Source organism: Mastigoproctus giganteus, chromosome 8 (genome assembly GCF_048544385.1).
Source record: "Mastigoproctus giganteus isolate SK-2022 chromosome 8, ASM4854438v1, whole genome shotgun sequence".
In the NCBI taxonomy this organism is placed as follows: domain Eukaryota; kingdom Metazoa; phylum Arthropoda; class Arachnida; order Uropygi; family Thelyphonidae; genus Mastigoproctus; species Mastigoproctus giganteus.
The window spans coordinates 13,834,143-13,856,175 of NC_143582.1; the positions used below are offsets into that span (position 1 = coordinate 13,834,143).

The 22,033-nt window shown below is 39.8% G+C and overlaps 1 protein-coding gene across 2 annotated transcripts in view; it reads right to left on the reverse strand.

Annotated features, from left to right (window-relative positions):
• LOC150081272 (sentrin-specific protease 6-like) overlaps window positions 1–22,033 on the reverse strand; it is a 369,847-nt gene that overhangs the window by 150,845 nt on the left and 196,969 nt on the right. For both annotated transcript variants that reach the window (XM_090379581.1, XM_090379580.1), the window contains one exon: window positions 16,519–16,849. In XM_090379581.1, the coding sequence (XP_090235707.1) occupies window positions 16,519–16,849 (331 nt within the window). The remainder of the gene's footprint in view (window positions 1–16,518; window positions 16,850–22,033) is intronic.

A 22,033-nucleotide genomic window follows, 5' to 3' on the forward strand; every position in this document is an offset into this window, starting at 1 on the left:
AGGAGCATTAGCAACTAAGGCCATATTGCTCCGGGATATGCGGTGATCATTCCCTGACCTTTCCACATCCTCCGTATTTGGTGGTGACGGGCTCGAACCCCGGTCTAATCGGAGGCGCCAAGAAGAAAAGAAATCTCGCAGGTCATCCCATTTGGCATTCTTGTAATGCCAAACAATACGAGATTGGGAATAGCCATGAGATATAGGCTACATTGGAGAAGAGTCAATCACCAAGTTGTGATCTGAGGTGCCTAAAGGACATCTCACTTCAATCGTGTACTTAGAAGGGTTGTTTGTGAGAAAAAGATCAAGCATGTTGGCTTATGATTAGGATTGTCCGGTATTCTTGTAGGTAAGTGAACAATCTGTGCAAGGTCATTAGTAATTGCAAAAGCCTCAGCATCTCGACCAGCTGGGTCGGTGTGACTAGAACACGGAAGCCAGCTGGAGTTGTGAACATTAAAATAACCAAGGAAAATTACCTCACTGTTAGGAAAGTTGGACTGGAGAAAGTCAAGTTGCAAAGAGAGGAAGTCAAAGAGCTCCAAGTGATGAGTGGAGTTGGGAGAGAGGTAGAGACAACAGATGAATTTGACACAATGAGGTAGAAAGATTTTAAGCCGGAGAAGATCGAAAAGAGGAGATTCCAAATTACCAAGTCTTTGACAGGGTATATCAGAACGGACATATGCACAAGTACCACCTTTGAGGCGAAAGGAATCATACAGCAAATAATTTGGGCAACTGAGATGAGCAGTTATTGAATCAACCGATAACTGAAATTCTGTCAGAAAAGGTACATGGGGTTTGGCAGACTGCAAGTGGAAATGGACATCGTTGAGATTAGAATTGAGACCACGTATATTTGTGAAATGAGTTAGGAAGTGTTTGGGAGGTTTAGATCTTTTCGCAGATAAGCTTGCTCTATGAGTTTGACAATTCATGGTATTCAATACCATCAATGTAAGAGGAAGCTTTCAACTTCTGTTCCTCTGTGTAGTATTTTTTCAAGTGGCCCAAGGGCTGTTTAAAGAATTTCCAACCAGTACACAACTTTTCAATTAATTCTGATCAGCTGTGAATTCAGCTGTGCTTTCCTGTGATTGATACTGACTTGTCTTAGTTAGTTAGTTCTTAGTTATTGGTTTTTAGGAGCATTAGCAACTAAGGCCATATTGCAATGGGAATATGCGGTGGTCATTCCCTGACCTTTCCGCATCCTCCGTATTTGGTGGTGACGGGTTCGAACCCCGGTCTAATCAAGAAGCGTGTGCTACGCACTGCTGCTCCTTCCCACCTGGCTACGGAGGCGCCCTCTGACTTGTCACGTGACAAATTTTGATCAGAGCCGTCCGGGCTAGCCGGGTGGGTAAAGTAACCTGCCTGGCAACCCAAAGGTCGCGGGTTTGAATCCCGCCTCGGGCTTGGATTAAAATACTACAAAAACCTTGGGAGGTGCATTATGGCCACAGAGGCCAATGCGCCAACAACTACCAAAAAAAAAAAAAAAAAAAAAAGTGACAAATTTTGAGCAGAGGATTGATATCCAGCTATTAAAAAATAATAATAATAAATAAATAAAATAAGAAAAATTAGAGGGAGAGTACAAAACAAACAAGCAAATAAAAAAAAATAAAAAAAATATATATATAAATAAAAAAATAACATATTTACTGAATAATTCGCACACTTTTAGTCCTTGGTGAATGGTTAAAAATTATTTTCTAAATTCTTTTATGGTGATAACCCGATAATGTGAGGGATAAATTTTATGACAGATGGCATCCTTATTAAATACAGGGCAACCCTAGTATACCATGCCTTGTTAGACACAATGTCAGTATGATAACATCCCAACGAAGGAATATAACAAACAATGCAGTTTATGTCAAATACACAAATTTCACAATCAATACCACCAAGCCAACTCCATACCTTACAGAGGGGGAATCAGTTAATGCAGTGCTTTCCAAATGTAGACCACTGAGCTACCATATTCCCCATTACTAATGAGGTGGTCATAATTCAGTGATCACTGAATTATGACTGAATCGTCCCATTAATAATGGTCTTTGCTCCATAGCTCACAGCATAAAAAGCCAAACAGCTTTGTACACTAGGGTAGTGGTAATTTGCTTCTGGTCGTGCAAGTCAAAGTAGCAGTTATGGGACAAAGTAAAGATTCCACAGAGTTTCAAAAGGGCATGATGACAGGAGCTCATCCATCACATGTTTCCATATCAGAAAAGGCATGTCTTATTGGTTGCTCACAGGTCAAACCACCTCCCACTGACAGAACTGTAAAGAATTATGCAAGGTGGATGTTAGTGGTAAGTGAAGGGTGCAGCATGTTGTACGGCTCAGCGGCAGATCATGTGCAGCAGTGATCACCTTGGGATACAATATGGGGAATGCAAGAACAACATCCCAAATGATAATGCACCACACACACTCAGACATATGGGGTTCCACAGTAGATACCATCATTATCATCAATGGCCACTGATTATCATCAATGGCAAATGCTGTTGTGTTAACAACACACTGGTTGGAAACTGGAGGACTGGAAATAAGTGTGCTGGTCAGATGAATCCAAATACTTAGTGCAACATGCTGATGGACAAATTCATGTGTGGCACAAGCAACAGGAGTCCATGGACCCATCATTTGTGGTGCCTGCTATCCTGCAAGGTGGCAGTGGCTGCTTTTTATGGGACATGTTTTGCTGGCAAGAACTAGGACTCCCAATGCATATGGACCAACATGAGGTCTACCAACAGCTCTTAGGAGACTACATGCACCCTACCATGTTGCATTTTTTCCTGTACATAAATGGGATCTTTCAAGATGATAATGAACCGTGTCATCAGGGGCTTGCACTATGCACAAGTGGTTTGAGGAACACAGAGAAGATATCACCTATCTTGATTGGCTTCCAAATTCACCTGCCCTCAATCCAACTGAACATCTGTGGGATGTTTCACATGGGGAAGTGAAGCATATGGACACACAACCATCATCTATTCCAGCACTGTGGAAAGCCTTGCAGGCAGCATGGCTGCAGATTCCTACAGATGTCTTCAGACATCTAAGTGGAGTGAATGCCTAGGAGACTGCAGCTGTTATCTGTGCAAACTGTGGCCAAACATAGTATTAGGTAGGTGGTCATAATTCAACGATCACTCAGTGTATTCTCACAATTAGGCAATTCAATTGTTATACATAACAAGATTTATATTAGAGTAAATACTGCAATGTTCAGTTTTTTGCCTCATTTAGAGATGCAATAAAAAGAATGCTGTATATTACTGACATGATAATGCACAATGGAAACTCACAAAAAGTAAACAATGGAAAACTCCAGTTTTCCATTGGGGGGGAGGGGGGGATGAGAATGAGCTACCAGTTGCAATATATTCAGTTAAATTGTTGCACTGTAAACAACAGCCATGATATTCTTTTCAAACCTTGTAATCACATGTAGAATGGCAAATGAAAGAATAATGCAAAATGTGCACTGGGATACATTAATCGTGTAAGGAAGCAGTACTTGTCAGGGCTATACTAGACGAGCACTTAAAGTGCCCGTCTCAGCTGGAAGTGTGACTGCCTCCAAAACAGCAAACCACATGTGGCGGTCCTAATGTTGCACTGGATATCACCAGCGACTCACTTTTACTATTCTCAGTTTCAAGATGGATGTTGTTTAAGTTGGATGTATTGCACATTTATGTATACAGTTGATTGCGAGTAGAAAAAGAAAACAGTTTACGTTCCCCCACCGAACAAATTACTTTCAGAAACATAAAGGGTAATTACTTATTAGAATTTACCACAAGGGACTACTCAAAATAAAACACCTATTGTTACTGTCTTCACACTAGTTGACAATATTTCCAGAGGGAATACTGACAAGAACTTTCCATCCATTTGAAACAGAAAACATTCTCCACTAATGGATTACTTTCCATGAAATAAAGGATTAATATTTTTTGATTTTACAAATGTTCATGCAATGTTCCTTCGACGCTGGTTTTTGAAGTTTATAATGCAGCTATTAATAGAAATATTTTCTTGAAATTTCATTAGATCAAATATACATCGAGAAATGTGCTATATCGATATTGTCCCCTAAAAACAATTACAATAAAGCAAACTTTTGTTTTATCAAATGCGCACACTGTAGTGCGCATTTGATAAAAGAAAAGTTTTATACCAGTTTCCCCGTTTCCAGTGTGGCATCCAATATATGAATTTCCTTGATTTTGTGTTAGTAGAGGCAATACACATTGAAGAAAGTATGATCTTTTCATTTTTCAAAAACAATTTGTTGTATTTCTTTCAGTTATACTTCTCATGCCAAGAAACAGCTGCATGAGTTTTTTGTTTTCCCCCCTATATCACACTCGCAATGATGCTGTACATTGCAGCTTACTGCTTCCTTACATTTCTTTCACTATACTTTTCAAAAAAAAAAAAAAAAAAAAAAGTGAGAGTTTTAAAATTATTTCAGATACAAAAAGATGCCGAAGTCATGTTCAAAATGAAAAGTTCAAAATTCATTTTGGAAAAAGAAAGAGACCACACATGATTCTTTTTTGTTAACACCGACATTAGTTCTGCTGTGGCAGTGGATATTCTTCAGCAGTTTTCAGATTACTGTTTTGATCTTATTTAATAATAAGGTTATTTATTAACATAAATTATATACATTCGTGATTCTGTACACAGATAACCAGATGCTACAATGAAAATAATTAACACCTGGAATGAAGAACATAGCACCTGAACCTCTGGTGGATCCAAATTAAGTTTTGCTTCAACCACTCCACATTAAACTGGGGCTCATGAAAAATTTCCTGAAGGTTTTGGAAGTGGTGGAAAAGGAGGTGATTATCTCCTTGTTTAAGGCAATGGTCAGGCCACACCTTGAGTGGCCTGACCCATTTCACAATGGGAAGAGCCACTCAAGGGAAGGGTGAAATGGGAAGGGTTTTTTTTGGCTGATGCTGTATAAGCTTGCTTTCTTGCCTGACATGCCTCTACTAATGCTGATGCTAAAGTGAATGGTCCTGCATTCACATACTTGCAAGAGAAATTCCCAAGACTTAGTGCAGAGAAGATAGGCAGGCATTTTCACTGGTCCACAAATAAGGCAACTTTTCAAGGATGAGGAGTTCGAATATGCCCTTAGTGATAGCAAGAAATCAGTGTAGAAAGCCCTTCGAAATGTTTTGACTGGTTTTCTAGGAAATGTTAAAGCCGGCAACTATAGACAGCTTGTGGAAGATCTCATTACTTCTTAGAAAAGATCACCAATATGGCTGCCGTCTACGACAGTCATGTGAATTTAAAATGTGCTAAAATTATATCTCTAAAGTATAGTAAAAATTGTGAATTTGTTCCAAGAAGAAGATTAACTAGAGTGTACTCTCCGGGTGAGAAACTTTTTACTTCTTACTGGGTTTTTAACTAGATTTTTGCATTTGTATTTGTTCCCTTTGTTGTCAGGCAGGTCACCATACCACTGACAACAAGGAAATAAAGAGTGCAGCCATTATAAAATGGTTGCCACTTTCCAACCTGGTTCTTGACTTGGGAGGGTGTTCCTTCTCTGTGTTCCCCTGGGCTGGAAGAATGCCCAACCTTTTGTGACTGAAAACGACCGGCATTACAGACTTTAACATGTATTGTGTGATTCTTTCTCACCACCACCACCACCACCATAGACTCTCCATGGTGATGAGTCAACTTATAAATTGACTGCCCCATTGCATTTCTGCCAACACTGCTGTGATCCGTGTCCTTGAAAATCAAAGGTGAAATTAGTCCCATAGTCCTAGGACCATTTTTTCGCTTAGGTGTCCCCCCCCACGTCACTGAGGGAGTCAGCCCAAAACTTCACCTGGATGTTACGAAGCGACAAATTATAGCACGGACCTGCAACAACTAACATCTGATATAATTTCTCACCTCCTTTGAGACCACACTACTACTGACTTGATAATCCAGAAACCACGTTTATCCATCTTTACCAAAATGATGTCAGCCCACACCCTGGAAAGTGCCCGAATCAAAATGAATCTTCACAAATTACGTTAGATCCAGCCACCCTGGCAAAAATACAGCAGGAGAACCCCAACAAGCAAAGTTGGCCACAACCACAAAGAAAAAGAACAAAAAACTGACGGTGCCAAAACATCCCCAATGAAGAAACCAGGAAGCAGAACGCTCCTTTGGACCAAACTCTCCCTGAGGGTATTGGTCCCCGATCAATCACTTATCCTCAGAACAGCTCTGGAAGACCTATTAAAGGACCAGAGAAACAGACTCATGGAGACCTCAGAGGACAAATTGTCTTGCTGTGGGCCAAGCTGAAGACCATATGTCGAAAGAACATCTTGAGCAGGAGAAGACAAAGGCAAAACTAGAAGTATATCTAGCAGAGAGAGGAAATTATATGCTATAGCGCCCTCTCTCTTATTCGGCCGTACTGAGGCCAGCAAGTGCTCCCACTACAGCAGCTCGTACAGTACAAGAGAAGAGGAAAACCCTAATCAAGAAGCCAAATCTTGTAATCCCATGGCCTAAAGAAAATTAAACGACAATGACAAGTGAAGAGATAAAGACGAAAATCATGGATACAATGAAAGAAGACCATGGAAGAACGAGAATTAAATTGATTAGAAAGATGCGGAGTGCTGGAATCACTGAAACAGAGACAAGCGATGAGGTCCAGGGATTATAGACAACCCTAAGATTGCCACCTTCAGCCTAACTGCAGAGCCCTAGGGTTTAAAATACCGAGATCCCGGTCATTTTTTTCCAGTATTCAAATACTGGTATTGATACAAAATACCAGTTTTTTGGCACTAATTTTAAAAAAATAGTTTATAATCACATAACAGTTATAAAATCACCTTTACGTGATTATGACATCCTTATCTATACTAGCAAATGTTCGATAAATCATCGATAGGACACCATGCAACATTGCAACCTGTCCACAATTCTTGGAAAACTTCATGTCTGACCATATTGTAACACCCAAGTCCCGTTCCTCCACTACTGACTTTAGTTCAACTCCACCATGTGTATAAGTTATTTTGGGGTTGCTGTTCCCCAGGTGTAAGACCTTGCATTTTGCTGAATTAAAGCACATAGCTGCCACTTTTCTGACCATCCTGGAAGTCTATCTAGGTCACTCTGAAGAATCTGAAGTTAATGATCGCTCTGCTTGGCAGCAATCACTGACTACTCTACTGATCTTTACATCATCTGCAAGTTTAAACATCACGCCCTAATCCCTTCATAGATGTCATTTAAGATAAAACAATAGTGGTCCCAATACTGATCCTTGAGGAACCCCGCTTCTTACATTAACCCAATCTGAGGAATAACCATTTATCACAACCCCCTGCCTGGTGCCCTCAAGCCATCGTGCTATCCATCTAAGGATTTTCCTATGATTCCAGCCTGCTCCAACTTATAAAGTAACCGCTCATGTGGGACTGAGTCAAATGCTTTGCTGATATCTAAATAAACAAGGTCGAAATTATTCTCTAAATCCACGAGTGACCTCAAAAGGGCTAACCAGATTTGCGAAACATTATTTTCCCTTTACAAAACCATGCTGTGTATCCTACAGAATTCCATTTCCATCTGAATGATTTTGAATTCCACCCTTGATCATTGCCTCCATGATTTTCCCTACTACTAAGTTAGACTGGCCGGTTGGTAATTTCCCATTACACTCCTAGAACCGCCTTTATGTTCCAATTTACACCAATCCAATGGAATCTCTCCTGAGTCCAGTGATGCTCTCATAACTAGCCTTAATGGTTCAATGCACTCACTTGCCGCCTCCTTTAAGATTATAGGGTCTTCTTCGCATTTATATATGTGAAGAATTCCTTTGCTCTTTGCTCTCTTTATTCCTTATCTCCACTCTTTGCTCTCTCTCACACTCAGTAAAGATACTATAGTGAAAATTATACTTTGCTGAATAAAACATCTTTCTCCTTCAGAAAATGATGAACATAATTCAACAATGGAAGACCAACATTGAACAGCACATCAATGTTCTGCAAATTCCTTCCAAAATAAGAAATTGCCTGAATCCAATGAGATTTTAAACGATGACCTTGAGTCGGAAATTAATGAAATACTTTTAGCTATTTTAGCTAAAAAAGTTCAAAGTCTAGAAAATATGGATTGAGATCGTCTACGATTATCTTAGTACAATAGTACCAGAATAGAATTCCAAAGGGTGTTTTCTGCCACTAATCAAATATGCACCAAAATTAGATCCATTTTAAACGATCAATAGTATGATCATTTAAAATGCTTATGTTTCTTAAGAGCTCACTTTATTCGGACAGGTAGTGTGGATGCTTAAACATAACTAAACTTTGCAGTAACAATATGTATTTTTTTGTTTTTAGAATAACTGTATTTTTAATGATTTTTTTCAGAATATTTATTATTGCAATACATGTTTAGCATTAGCATTAGTAGAGCCATTTGATGCAAGAAAGCAAGCTTATGCAGCATCAGCCAAAAAAAAAAGTAACATAAATAAATAAAAATAACCACTTCCACTTCACCCCTCTGTTCGTTCGAAATACCTGTCCAGCTGAGCCTTAAACTTATTTAGGCTATCAACTTCCACGACAAGGGATGGAAGTCTGTTCCACCCACCAACCACCCGCTGGCTAAAGGCAAATTTCCGCACATCTATCCTACATCTGTCTTTCCTCAATTTGAATTTATGCCCTCTCAGGTGATTTTTCTGAGCTAGAGGAAGAATCCCATCAGCATTGAGCATGCTCAAACCATTCAAGGCTTTGTACACCTCTATCAGATCACCCCGCTGGTGCCTAGTTTCCAGACACTGTAATTTGCAAAACTTAAGCCTTTCTTCGTAAGAGAACCCCTTTGTCCCATTCACCAATCTAGTTGCCCTTCTCTGTACTCGTTCCAGCAGCTCTACATCCTTCCTGAAATGAGGCCTCCAGGCCTGTATACAGTACTCTAGGTGTGGCCTGACCATTGCCTTATACAAGGGAATAATCACCTCCTTATCCCTGCTAGAAAAATTCCTATATATCATTGACAATACACCATGAGCTACTCTTGCAGCTCGTCTGCACTGCTCAGAGAACTTCATATCTGCCTGCACCACCACCCCCAGGTCCCTTTCATTCTCTACCACTGTCAGTGTAGTACCACAGAGTTGATACGTTGCTCTGGGGTTGCTGTTTCCCATATGTAGTACTTTACATTTGTCAATGTTAAACTTCATTTGCCACCTCGAAGCCCATCTGCTCAACCTTTCCAAATCCTGTTGCAGCAGCATAGTGTCAGTAGTGTCCTTGACAACCCTGCCAACCTTCGTATCGTCTGCAAACTTGGACATTAAGCCTGATATACCATCATCAATATCATTTATAAATACAGAAAACAATAAAGGCCCCAATACTGAACCCTGAGGGACTCCACTAATAACATTAGTCCACGATGAGCAGTGTCCATTGATTACCACTCTCTGTCTTCTCCCCCTCAACCACCCCTTTATCCATAGCAGCAACTTGCCTCCAATGCCACACTGCTCCAATTTGTGCAGCAGTCTTCCATGTGCAACAGTATCAAAAGCCTTTCTAAGATCCAAGTATATAATATCAAAGTTATTCCCTGCATCCAGTTCTTTTGTGACTGCATCATAGTATCCAATCAAATTGGTCAGGCAAGACTTCCCCTTAACAAAACCATGCTGTGTCCTAGCTATAACTGAAGTCTTGTCTAGATAATCCTGCAGTGCTTCTTTCACCAGTGCCTCCATTAATTTTCCGGGAACAGAAGTTAAACTCACAGGTCTATAATTACTTGTGTCAGCCTTTGATCCCCCTTTGTGAATTGGGGTCACATTTGCACATCTCCAGTCAATGGGTACCTCCCCTGAGTCCAAGAAAGCTCTCATAATTATGGCTAAGGGTTTGCTTACCTCCTTTGCTGCCTCCTTTAATATAACTGGATAGATCCCATCCACCCCAGGTGCCTTTCTTGTGTTTATCTTCAACAATTTCTCCTCCACTTTGCTCTCAGTTATTACAAGATTCTCTAGCTTACTGCTAGAGTTGAATACACCTCTGGCATTCCCCTCGCTGAATAACTCCTCATGTGTGAATGTCGATGCAAAATATTCATTTAGTTTGTTAGCTACACGAGCAGGGTCATCAACAGTTGACCCATCGATCTCAAGTGGACCAATCTGATTCATCCCCTTCCTTCTAGAGTTTACATAAGTAAAGAACTCTTTGCTGTTTTTCTTCGCATCCCTTGCCAAGGATCTCTCGTAATCTGCCTTCGCCTGCCTAACCTCCTTTGTAACTTGGTTACAGATCAACTTGTATCTATCATAGGCGTCCGTGTCACGTGTTAATTTGTATGTATCCCATGCATTTTTCTTCTCTGCCATATGCCTCATTAGTTCATCTGACAACCATTTAGGCCTAAACCTTGAACAATATTTCTTAGTTGGTATGTAAAGCCTAGTAGCTTCCACGATAAGTTCTTTGAATGCTTCCCATTTTGAATTTGCTGTTGGCAATATCATCAGTTGATCCCACTGTATAGAATTTAAATACTGTCTCAGTCCATTGTAGTCGCCTTTACGAAAGCAATACCCCTTCCCTTTACACCTAATGGTAGTTACCTCTTTGAGTAACTCCCACTTCAGCACACTGTGATCACTGCCACCAAGTGGTTCATTTATCTGCAGATTCTTAATGCATGAAGAATCACTACTGATAATCAAATCAAGAGTATTACTCCCTCTAGTTGCCTCCCGAACATGCTGATGTAGAAAACAATCATCCAATAAATCCACAAAAGCCTTGCTACTGTGTGAGTGACCAGCCCCCAAATTCCAGTCAATATCTGGGAAATTAAAATCCCCCATTATAAGACTCTCTGATTTACTGGCCCACTCTATTTCTCCGAACAGTTTCTTATTATACTCATCAGAGTCATTAGGCCTATAGCACACTCCTACTCTCAATTTTGATCTCCCAATGCTTATGTCACACCAAACTGACTCGACACTGCACTGTCCAGCGATGTCGACTGGCTTCACTTCCTTGGATTTTATGTGTTTTTTAACTAATAGCATAACCCCTCCTCCCTTCCTATCCTGTCTATCCTTTCTGTAGACATTGTACTCCCCAAATTCCAGTTCTGCATTTCTTATATCTGTGTGACACCACGTCTCTGAAATCCCCACAATATCTGCCTTTGATGTTTTGAGCAATACCTCAAATTCATCAAATTTATTTACTAAACTCCTAGCATTGGTGTACACACAAGTATACATGCACCTGTTCTTTTTCTTAGCTACCCTAACACAACCCATGTGTTTACTTGTACCCCAATGATTCCCAGCAGTCTCTGAAATATCCTGCATCTTATTTTCCAGGCTGCGGCTCATTCCAATAGAAGCAGTGCAAGAATCACTTTCACCTCTGCCAGTGGCTACTGTTAATCTATTAGTCCTTGTATCCCCCCAATCTAGCAGTTTTCCGACCCACCTAACATTGCCTCGATAGCATCAGCAAACATTCTTGCACCCTTTCTATTTAAGTGTATCCCATCCCTGTAGAAGCAGTCTCTCCTGTTAACAAGTACAGACCAGGCTGAAAAAAATTCTACCCCTTGAGCCCTGCACAATCTTTCCAGGGCCGAATTGATTGACAGGGCTCTCATCATATACTCCCTCCTATCGTGTCTGGGCAGAATTGCAGACACTTTCAATTTCAACCCTAATTCACGGCTTTTTTTCATCAGTGACCTGTACTTGTCAAGTAATTCCGCCGGTCTCCTACTCTTAATGTCATTAGTGCCAACGAGTTTTATTTAAAACTTGAATTCAAGTAATGACAGTACTTGTTTTTTCCTTACTTTATTAACTGTCATCAAAATTTATTGAGAAAAATGTTTGTTTTTGGAATACTGGTATCCCGGTTTCATAAATTAAAAATACCGAAATACCGGTATTAAGATTTTGACCGGTACTTTAATCCCTACAGAGGCCCCAAAAAGGAGAGGCCCAGCGGCCATAATTTTTGACCTGGATAAGGAAATTGCTCCCCAGCAACTAGTAGAAGATATTTACCAAAGAAATCTCAGACAAACTACCTGACCAAGATCCAAGAACCTGATAAACCCAAGATATTCCACCAAGACCAGGGATAACAACACGTGCAATTGGATAGTGGAGTTTACCCCAGTCGCCTGGCAGGTGGTGAGGACCCAGACCAGACTCTATGTACAATGGAGCTGCCATCAATTTAGGGATCGAGTTGTTGTTCTGAAATGCTTCAAGTGTTGTAGGTTCAGTCACACCTACCATACCTGCACTCTGGAAAAGGCCATGAATATAACAACTACCCAAATAAAAGCCAAGATCCTGCCTGTGCAAACTGCAAACCTATAAAAATGGAATCAAACCACTCAGGGGTCCCGAAATGTCCATTATATATCAAGGCAAAGAGTATTTACCAAACAAGAATAGATTATGGTAATACAAACTAAAAAATATAGCACTACAGAGGTCAAAGTTTTTCCGCACAATGCAGAGTGGTGGCCGAACAGCTTCGCGTCAATGTGGATGAGGAGGGTGCAGATATCCTCTTGATTCAGGAGCTGTACACCCATGCCCAGCTTAAAATGCTGGGCATGGGCATACAGCTCCTGAAATCAGTTTATATGTCAAGGGGTAACTTCCTGAGAAGTTACCCCTTGACATATAAACTGATTCAAGCGGACAGTGTAACACCTTGGGCAGCGGTCTTAATCCACAAGCCTAACTTAACAGCCACCAAAGTAACTGAATTCTGCATACTGTGTGCAGCCTGTGCCCAAGTTATCTCTCCAATCAGCTCATTCTTTGTAGTGTCCCTATATTGCAGCTCTGGCTGGGATATCACCTTTGCCACAAACTACCTACAATGCCTCCTTGAAGCCCTCCCAAATCAAAAAATAATTATTGGAGCCGATGTAAACTGCCGCTCACTTGCATGGCATAGTGCCACACAGGACAGAAGAGGAACACACAATGGCGAAATTCTCGAGAACTACCTTGCTGGCACGAGACTCAATCTTAAACCTGCAGAACCAATTGCCAACATTCTGCAATACCCTACGGAAGGCAACAATTGATCACTCTCTTGCCACCTCCAACATGTCTGCACACTTCACTGACTGGACGGTTAGTGACTCATGGACTACACCTGACCATTGGGTCATCTTGTTCAAAATCTTAAGGACACTGGTCAAGACCCCAATTGTCAGACAAACTGAAAACAGGCATGCCTTCAATAAGGCAGACTTTGCAAACTCCATAGCAAATGCTGTAAGAATCGAACAACAGGAAATAGAAAATGACACTGACTCAAACGTCTTACAACAAAACATCACTGAGATGATAATCAGAGTAGCTTTCAGTACCTGCCGAAAGGCTCCCTGGATCCCAGGAGACCACCACAAATCAAAGTTAACGGAACCACAATCAAATTTCATACTGAAATGAGATACCTCGGCATAGCATTTGACAGCAAGCTCACATTCCGCCAACACCTTCAACAACTTTGAAACAAAATCAGGAGATACTCTGCAATGGTCAAGCGAATCGAGTGCAGGGACTGGGGATTAAAAAAGCGAACATGGTCGCTTTTTTAATCCCAGCAATCATGTATGCGGCTGCTGTCTGGTACCACAGGACCACACTTGCTGCAAATAAGAGAATCATTGGCTCAATCCACCAGACAGTTCTTCTAGCAGTGACAAGAGCTTGTAACACGGTAAGTACCAAGGTGCTCCAAGTATTGGCAGTGGGGGGGGGGGACTCCCCTTTGGACCTAGAGATTGTAAGACGTGGGCTCCACTACTATCTCTTGAAAAGAATCACCATTGTTCCTTCCTGGGATATGCTACTGAACAGACAAATGATAAGAAAGACGGAGAAAACACGCCTTATGATGAACTTAAGATGGGCATGGCAAAATAGATGGAGGGTCTCCACTGAAGGGGACGTCATGAAAAAGTTCATCCCCACAATTGTTGGGTCTCTGTCTCCTCCCCTCCTACAGCCTTTTTCATTTTTTTCCTCGTGGTGGGACATGGGCCTGCCCCACTGGATTTCTGGAGTCATCTTCTCTATCGTCCCCATACTTCTGTCTTCCTCTCCCACCCTACTCTGTCTAACTCGCCAATGTATGCCCCACACAACTAACAAAAATTAATAACATTCAAAGTCATACATAAACATCTTTCAGCCTTCCCTAACTCTAGTGTTTACCACTTTTTTTTTTTTTTTTTTTTACATAGACCTTCGTCACTGAAATCTCAAGAAACTAGGTGGCAGGACCTGCCAGAGTAAGATATAAAGCTAATGGGAACAATAGAACACAACACTACACATCTACCAACCCACACACTTTTAAAACCTCTGGCCTTTCCCAGCATGGTGTGTTACATAAACAATGTATAGAACGCAGAGATGGGGGGAACCTCTGGTGCTGTTAGACACGAATACACTTTACTTCTTTCAAAAAACTGGGGTGCAACAAGTCATCGAAGATGCATTTCTTGCACTCACACCTGGATTTCTTCCCACCAAACTGTGGTGCCGTCAGCGATGAACATGGTGAGTGCTTCCATCAAGTCACCATAGCGATGGAACAAAGGTACAAAAGCAAATGGAGTGATGCCATGTTAGCCGATTATTGTTGGATGGTGAAAAGAGATGCTTCTGAAGCTGAATACAAGTGAAAGGAGAAAAGGTCTCGTGTTTGATACAGGTATGTTCATAGTTACATCTTACCACCTTATAAATAAAAGATACCTTGTATAAATATAAAAAAACCTAATTTTTTCGAAAACAAGAGCCAATCTGCCATTGTAAGCACTATTTCCGTATTATGCACACTAAAATCTATAAAGTAAACTTACTTTCATGCCTATAATAAGATATGATCTAAAATTTGTTGTTCCGTGTAATACAAAATGCATACAGAAATTGAAGAAACTTTTTTCTTAAAGCATACTGAGAGTTTACAACTGTTTGATTCTATACTGTTCTAAAATGATGAATTACACAGGATCAATTTTTATAGTTTGATTTTGAAACACAAATTATATACCTTCTATATACTCTCTTCACAACTGATAACCATTTTAGGTTTGAACTTTGCTGTAAGTTTTAAGTTGCTTCCATTTGTAGTGTCACTCACTCTCATTCTGCCATAATGATCATTCTGTTCATTCAACTACAGCTTAAACCTAAGTTGACACCAGTTGATACAAGGTTTCCTCACACAACAAATGGCAGAATGCATTAATATGCCCTGCTCCCGTCTGTAACATATCAATTTTTTTGTCAATATACCAAAAAATATATAAATTTAAAAATATGCATCAATATATATTAAAAAAATAAATAAACATTAATGTTAGGTTGTCACTTGCAATTTTTTATCAGTATAAAATAAAAAATACTTGTGATTTAGCTATCTATTTTAAATTCTGATTATATTAGAAATAAAAATTGATATATGTTCTGAGCAATTCTTCAGGAAGAATTGCCGAGTATTGAAGTTTTTGAATATACAGTCATAATATTTTGCCTAATGCTATATTTCAATGATTTTCCAGTTTATTTCTGTAAACAACCTTTTCAGACTGTGACGTTGATGGTGAATCTAATAGGCTGTTGTCCAGTTTTAAAAATATTGCAATTGTCACAAGGTCAAAGAAAGAGATGATATGGGAGTAACATTCACTTTTATGTATAGATGGATGTAAAATAAAATTATCAGGAAAAATTTCTAATATTTATTATGCCATTTCATCCTGAAAAATAGGTACAGATCCCAATTAATACCACTGAACTCACACATGTATTAACTCATTCATGCATTACGCATCTTCAAGCAAAGAATTCCCAACATGACAATGATTATAGTGTACTTATGGTCTTTATTTAAAGATAAAACACTAATCTTAGGATTATTTTTTCCCATATTAGATTACATAAAATGGGTGTCCACTTGAAAATGAGTGTATTTCCTATGTTCATTTACAACAGGAGAATACATTCAACATTCACATTATCTTAAGAGTTTTATTTGTCAGCTATTTCTCTGCATAATTGTATATTTTTCACCTTTTTTTTTTTTTTTTTTTTTTTTCCACATTTAATTTTCTTCACTGTGTATTATGCTATTGGTACACAGTGAAGTACTGTGCTTAAATACCAAAGGAAGCCTTGCAACAGTTTTAGGTAAATTATTGTGACGGCTGGAAATAAGTACCATTTTATAATGACCTTGTTTAATGCTATTTCTGCATAATGCTCTGTTCTCAAGAACCAAATAAGAATTTAGACAAGTTGAATATCTAAAAGTTAACACAAGTTATGAGATATAACTTGTGAATGATCTATAAAGCAAGTAATTTACTTACCAGGTTCAGTTTTAGCTTTCACCAACTGAGCTGTTCTTAACACAGGAATTTCTTCAGACATTATAAACACTTTACTACCAGTGCCATAGGAATTTTCATCACGTTTGTGAAAGTCTGGTATACTGTTCGAATAAAATATTTGCTTTGATATAGTTAGTCTGCTATTGGTGCTTGTTTGTTGATCTTTTTTCCTTTTAGTTGCATCTAATTCTCGACAGTAAGTTTTCACATTGGAAGTAAATGTAAATTCACAAAAATCACACTGGGAAAAATTCTTACTACAATAACCACACTGAGAACATACAGCAAATTTTTCTAATTCTGGAATATCCTGAAAAATAAACAAACAAATAAATAAAAATAAGTTGCAGTAATAATAATAACGGTTATAGTGTTAATTTACACATATAAATACAAAATCTGCCATGCAATGCCACACACAAGAACACAGATGGACACAAGAAACACCAGAAATGAACAGCACATGTGTCACTTGCAAGCACATGCTCATTCGCGAGTACTTGTTTTTGTTTACACTCTGGCACAACCACCAGGTCAGAGGAGTTTGCAATAAATTATCAATACAAACATTAATCATATTTAGTAGTCGCAGGCTTGAACCCAGGTCCACACAAAGAGCATGTGATACTGGATTCTCGCTTGTGACCACTTGGCTGCATCAGGCCTTACCGTCTGTATTAAGGTAAGTTTTTCCCCCGTATAAAAGGAAGTTATTTGAGCAATGAGCAATCATTAAATTCTGGGTGTGTGTGACTTTGAATGTTGCATAATAGTCACCACGAGATGTGTCAGAATGAGTACCTTGGAAATTGCAACCTCCATGGGGTTTTCATGTATGACAGTCGAGGGTATTGACATTGGTCCAATAATCAAATACGAGGGTGGTTTAATAAAGAATCGCCCTCACCTACTTCCACATATCGCAGAGTCATGATATTTTGTGTGTAGCATCATACATATATCTGTACTAAAGGTGTAAAATTTCAGCCCTGTGTCTTAATTTCTTTTTCTCTTACAGAACTGAACGTGTGACGAAGTAGCATCATGGACAAAGTTGAAGCCAGAGCTGTAATCTGGTATCTGTTTTTGAAGGGGAAATCTCCTAAATAAATTCACGAGGAGATGACTGCTATATATAAGGATGAACCCCCATCCTATGACATTGTGAAGCACTGGCATAGACAGTTTAGATGTGGTCAGACCCGTAGAATCTGAGCCCATACCAGGCTGTCCCCATTCAGCCATTGATGACAGCACGATCAGAAAAGTGGAGTCGTTAATCATGGAAGATCACTGGATATCTGTGAGTGAATTGTCCCAGGAGGTGTGGGCTCTATTGAAACAGTTCTTCATGACCAACTCCATTTACGGAAATTGAGTGCAAGATGGATTTCCCGATTATTGACTGGTTTCCAGAAGGCTGATTGACAACAGAAATCACAAAAGTTGTTAGCCCTGTGCCAAAAAAATGAGGAAGACTTTTTCTCTCATCTAATCACCCAGGACGAAAGTTGGATAAGCAGTCCATGGAATGGCGACATCATGGTTCCCCACCTCCCAAGAAGGCAAGGGTCCAAGCGTCAGCAGGAAAAGTCTTGCTGACAGTGTTTTGGGATGAGAAAGGCGTAATAATGACTGATTACTTGCCGAAAGGTAGAACAATTACAGGTGCCTATTATGCTAACCTACTCACAAAATTACGGGAGAAAATCAAAACATGTAGGCGTGGCATACTGTCCAAAGGTGTGAGAATGCTTCAAGACAATGCCCCCAATTCACACTTCTGAAATTGCAACAACACAAGCGGCCACTTGTGGATATGAAATACTGCCCCATCCAACCTACTCACCCCATCTTGCATCATTGGACTTTTGTTTCCTTCCCTCAAATCATTTCTTGGGGGGGGACACTTCCCTGACAATGAGACACTCATTTCTGCAACAGAGTCATGGTTCAAAGACCAACCTCACCACTTCTACAAACACGGTATCCTTAGCCTCATCCGTCGATGGGGAAAATGTGTAAATCTGCACGGTGGCTATGTAGAAAAGGACTAAAACCTGTGCCAAGAATCAACAGGCTAGCACCTCTGCAGCTAGGTCAAGGCGATTCTTTATTGAACCACCCTCGTAACATGAATGGTTTGTTGAAACGAGAAAGAGCTTGTTGATACAAGAGGCCAACAGAAGCTGACAAGACATGCAGGGAAACACAAAAGGTTACTTTGATTCTTGCACTGCTTCTACTACTGGAACACACAGCAGAATCAAAAGCAAGGCGTCAGGGATTTCAAGCCCTACTGTTGGTCATCATGGAACAAGTTTGGGCTGTATTAGCGTAATTAATACAGTATACAGAAAATTAAGTATACTGAGTTATGCACAGCCATTAGAAAGAGACTCAGAGAGGACATAAGAAGATTTAACACAAGAAAAGTAGAACAAGCATTAAGGGAAAACAAAGGATTTAAATCACCAGCCATGAGCAGTAATACAGAAAGACAAATGATACTGAAACTGAAGAATAGCGATGGTGTACTTATAAACAGCAGAGAAGGCATAATTCAAATAGCAGAAGACTACTATAGAGAATTATACAAGGAGCAGGGGAATGATGCCAGCAGTGGAGAAGATGGATTGCAAAGTAGCAACACATAAAACATACCCAATATTCTTCCTGATGAGGTAGAACATGCATTGAAGAAAATGAAGAATCAGAAAGCCCCAGGGGAAGATGAAGTCACTGTAGAGTTGTTAAAATTGGGAGGAAGAGACATAACACAAAAACTGGCAAGGCTCTTCACAAAGTGCATTAGAAAACGGGTGATGCCTAAGCAGTGGAATAATGCAATCATAGTTCTGTTGCATAAGAAAGGAGATAAATCAGAAATTGGAAATTATAGACCAATTAGCTTGTTATCCCACATCTACAAGTTGTTCACAAGGGTCATTACTAACAGATTAGAAAGAATACTTGATGAGAATCAACCAAAAGAGCAAGCTGGCTTTAGGACAGGATTCTCAACTATGGATCACCTTCACGTAATATCACAGCTAATGGAGAAAGCAAATGAATATAAAACCACCATTATGCCTGGCATTTGTGGATTATGAAAAGGCATTTGACTCCATACAGCATAAGGCAATGTTTCGGGCACTGGAAAGACAAGGCATAGATACCCCATATATTATGATTTTGAAGAAAATATATGAGAGTGCTACCTCCTTTATTAGACTAGCCAAAGACAGTAGGAAATTTAAAATTGAGAAAGGAGTTCGACAAGGAGACACAATATCTCCGAAGCTGCTTACTGCTGCCCTTGAGGAAGCTTTCAGAAGATTAGACTGGTCGCAGAAAGGAGTCAATGTGAATGGAGAGTACCTAAACCATTTACGATTTGCAGATGACATTGTGGTCATAAGCCACGATCCCAAAGAATTAGAGGAAAATCTTAATCAGTAAGGATTTTGGACTAAAGATGAATATGGCTAAAACAAAAGTAATGATGAACAAGTATGCCACAGAAAGAGAAATAATGATTGAAGGAGTAGTAATTGAAAAGGTGGAGTCATATACTTATCTAGGACAAGTTATTAGCTGTAATAATGATAAATGGTTGGAAGTCAAGAGAAGAATAAATTTTGGATGGATAGCATTCAGGAAATATAGTCACATACTGAAGAGCAATATCCCAGTTTGTCTGAAACGTAAAATAATGAATCAATGTATACTCCCCACCATGACTTATGGAAGTGAAACTTGGGCACTCACCAAAAGAATGGAAGAGAAGCTGAGAACTACACAGCGAAGAATGGAACAAATTATATTGGGAATCAGACTGTTAGATAAGAAGAGAAACACATGGATTAGGCAGCAAACTCAAGTAAAGGATATTCTTATCAAAACTAAAGAACTAAAATGGTCTTGGGCAAGACATATAGCTCGAAGACATGATGACAGATGGACTAAGAAAATAACAGAATGGTATCCAAGAGGAGCTAGAAGAAAACCTGGAAGACAAAAGCGGAGATGGATAGATGAAATTCATGAGTTTGTGGGTAGTAAATGGATGGCCAGTGCTCAAAACAGAAGGAACTGGAAAGTTGCTGGAGAGGCATTCATCCTGCAGTGGATAGAAAATGGTTGATGATGATGATAGGGTAACTAAGAATAAAAACAGGTATACTTGCATGTAATGTAATACTATTTTTTTTTTTTTTTTTTTTGATTTGGTAGTTGTTGGCGCATCGGCTTCTGTGGCCATATTGCACCTCCCAAGGTTTTTAGCATTAGCATTAGTAGAGGCATATGATGCAAGAAATCAAGCTTATTCAGCATCAGCAAAAAAAAAAAAAAAAAAACCCCACTCCCATTTCACCCATCTGTTCGTTCCAAATACCTGTCCAGTTGAGCTTTAAATTTGTTTAGGCTATCAACTTCTACAACAAGTGATGGAAGTCGGTTCCACCAACCAACCATCCGCTGGCCAAAGGCAAATTTCCGCACATCTATCCGACATCCGTCCTTCCTCAATTTGAATTTATGCCCTCTGAGGTGATTATTCTGAGCAAGATGAAGAATCCCATTGGCATTGAGCATGCTCAAACCATTCAAAGCCTTATACACCTCTATCAGATCACCACGCTGGTTCCTAGTCTCCAGACTCTGTAATTTGCAAAACTTAAGCCTTTCTTCGTAAGAGCAACCCTTTGTTCCATTCACTAATCTTGTTGCCCTTCTCTGTACCCGTTCCAGCAGTTCTACATCCTTCTTGAAATGAGGCCTCCAGACCTGTATACAGTACTCAAGATGTGGCCTAACCATTGCCTTATACAAGGGAATAATCACCTCCTTATCCCTGCTAGAAAAATTCCTGTATATCATTGACAACACATCATGAGCTACTCTTGCAGCTCGTCTGCACTGCTCAGAGAACTTCATATCTGCCTGCACAATTACCCCCAGGTCCTTTTCATTCTCCACCACTGTAAGTGTAGTACCGCAGAGTTGATACGTTGCTCTGGGGTTACTGTTTCCCATATGTAGTACTTTACATTTGTCAATGTTAAACTTCATTTGCCACCTCTCAGCCCATCTGTTCAACCTTTCCAGATCCTGTTGCAGCAGCATAGCGTCAGTAGTGTCCTTAACGCCCTGCCAACCTTTGTATCATCTGCAAACTTGGACATTAAACTTGATATCCCTTCATCAATATCATTCATAAACACCGAAAACAACAACGGACCCAACACTGAACCTTGAGGAACTCCACTAATAACATTAGTCCACGTTGAGCAGTGTCCATTGATTACCACTCTCTGTCTTCTGCCACTCAACCAACCCCTTATCCATAGCAGCAATTTGCCTCCAATGCCACACTGCTCCAATTTGTGCAGCAGTCTTCCATGTGCAACAGTATCAAAAGCCTTTCTAAGATCCAAATATATAATATCAAAGTTATTCCCTGCATCCAGTTCTTTTGTGACTACATCAT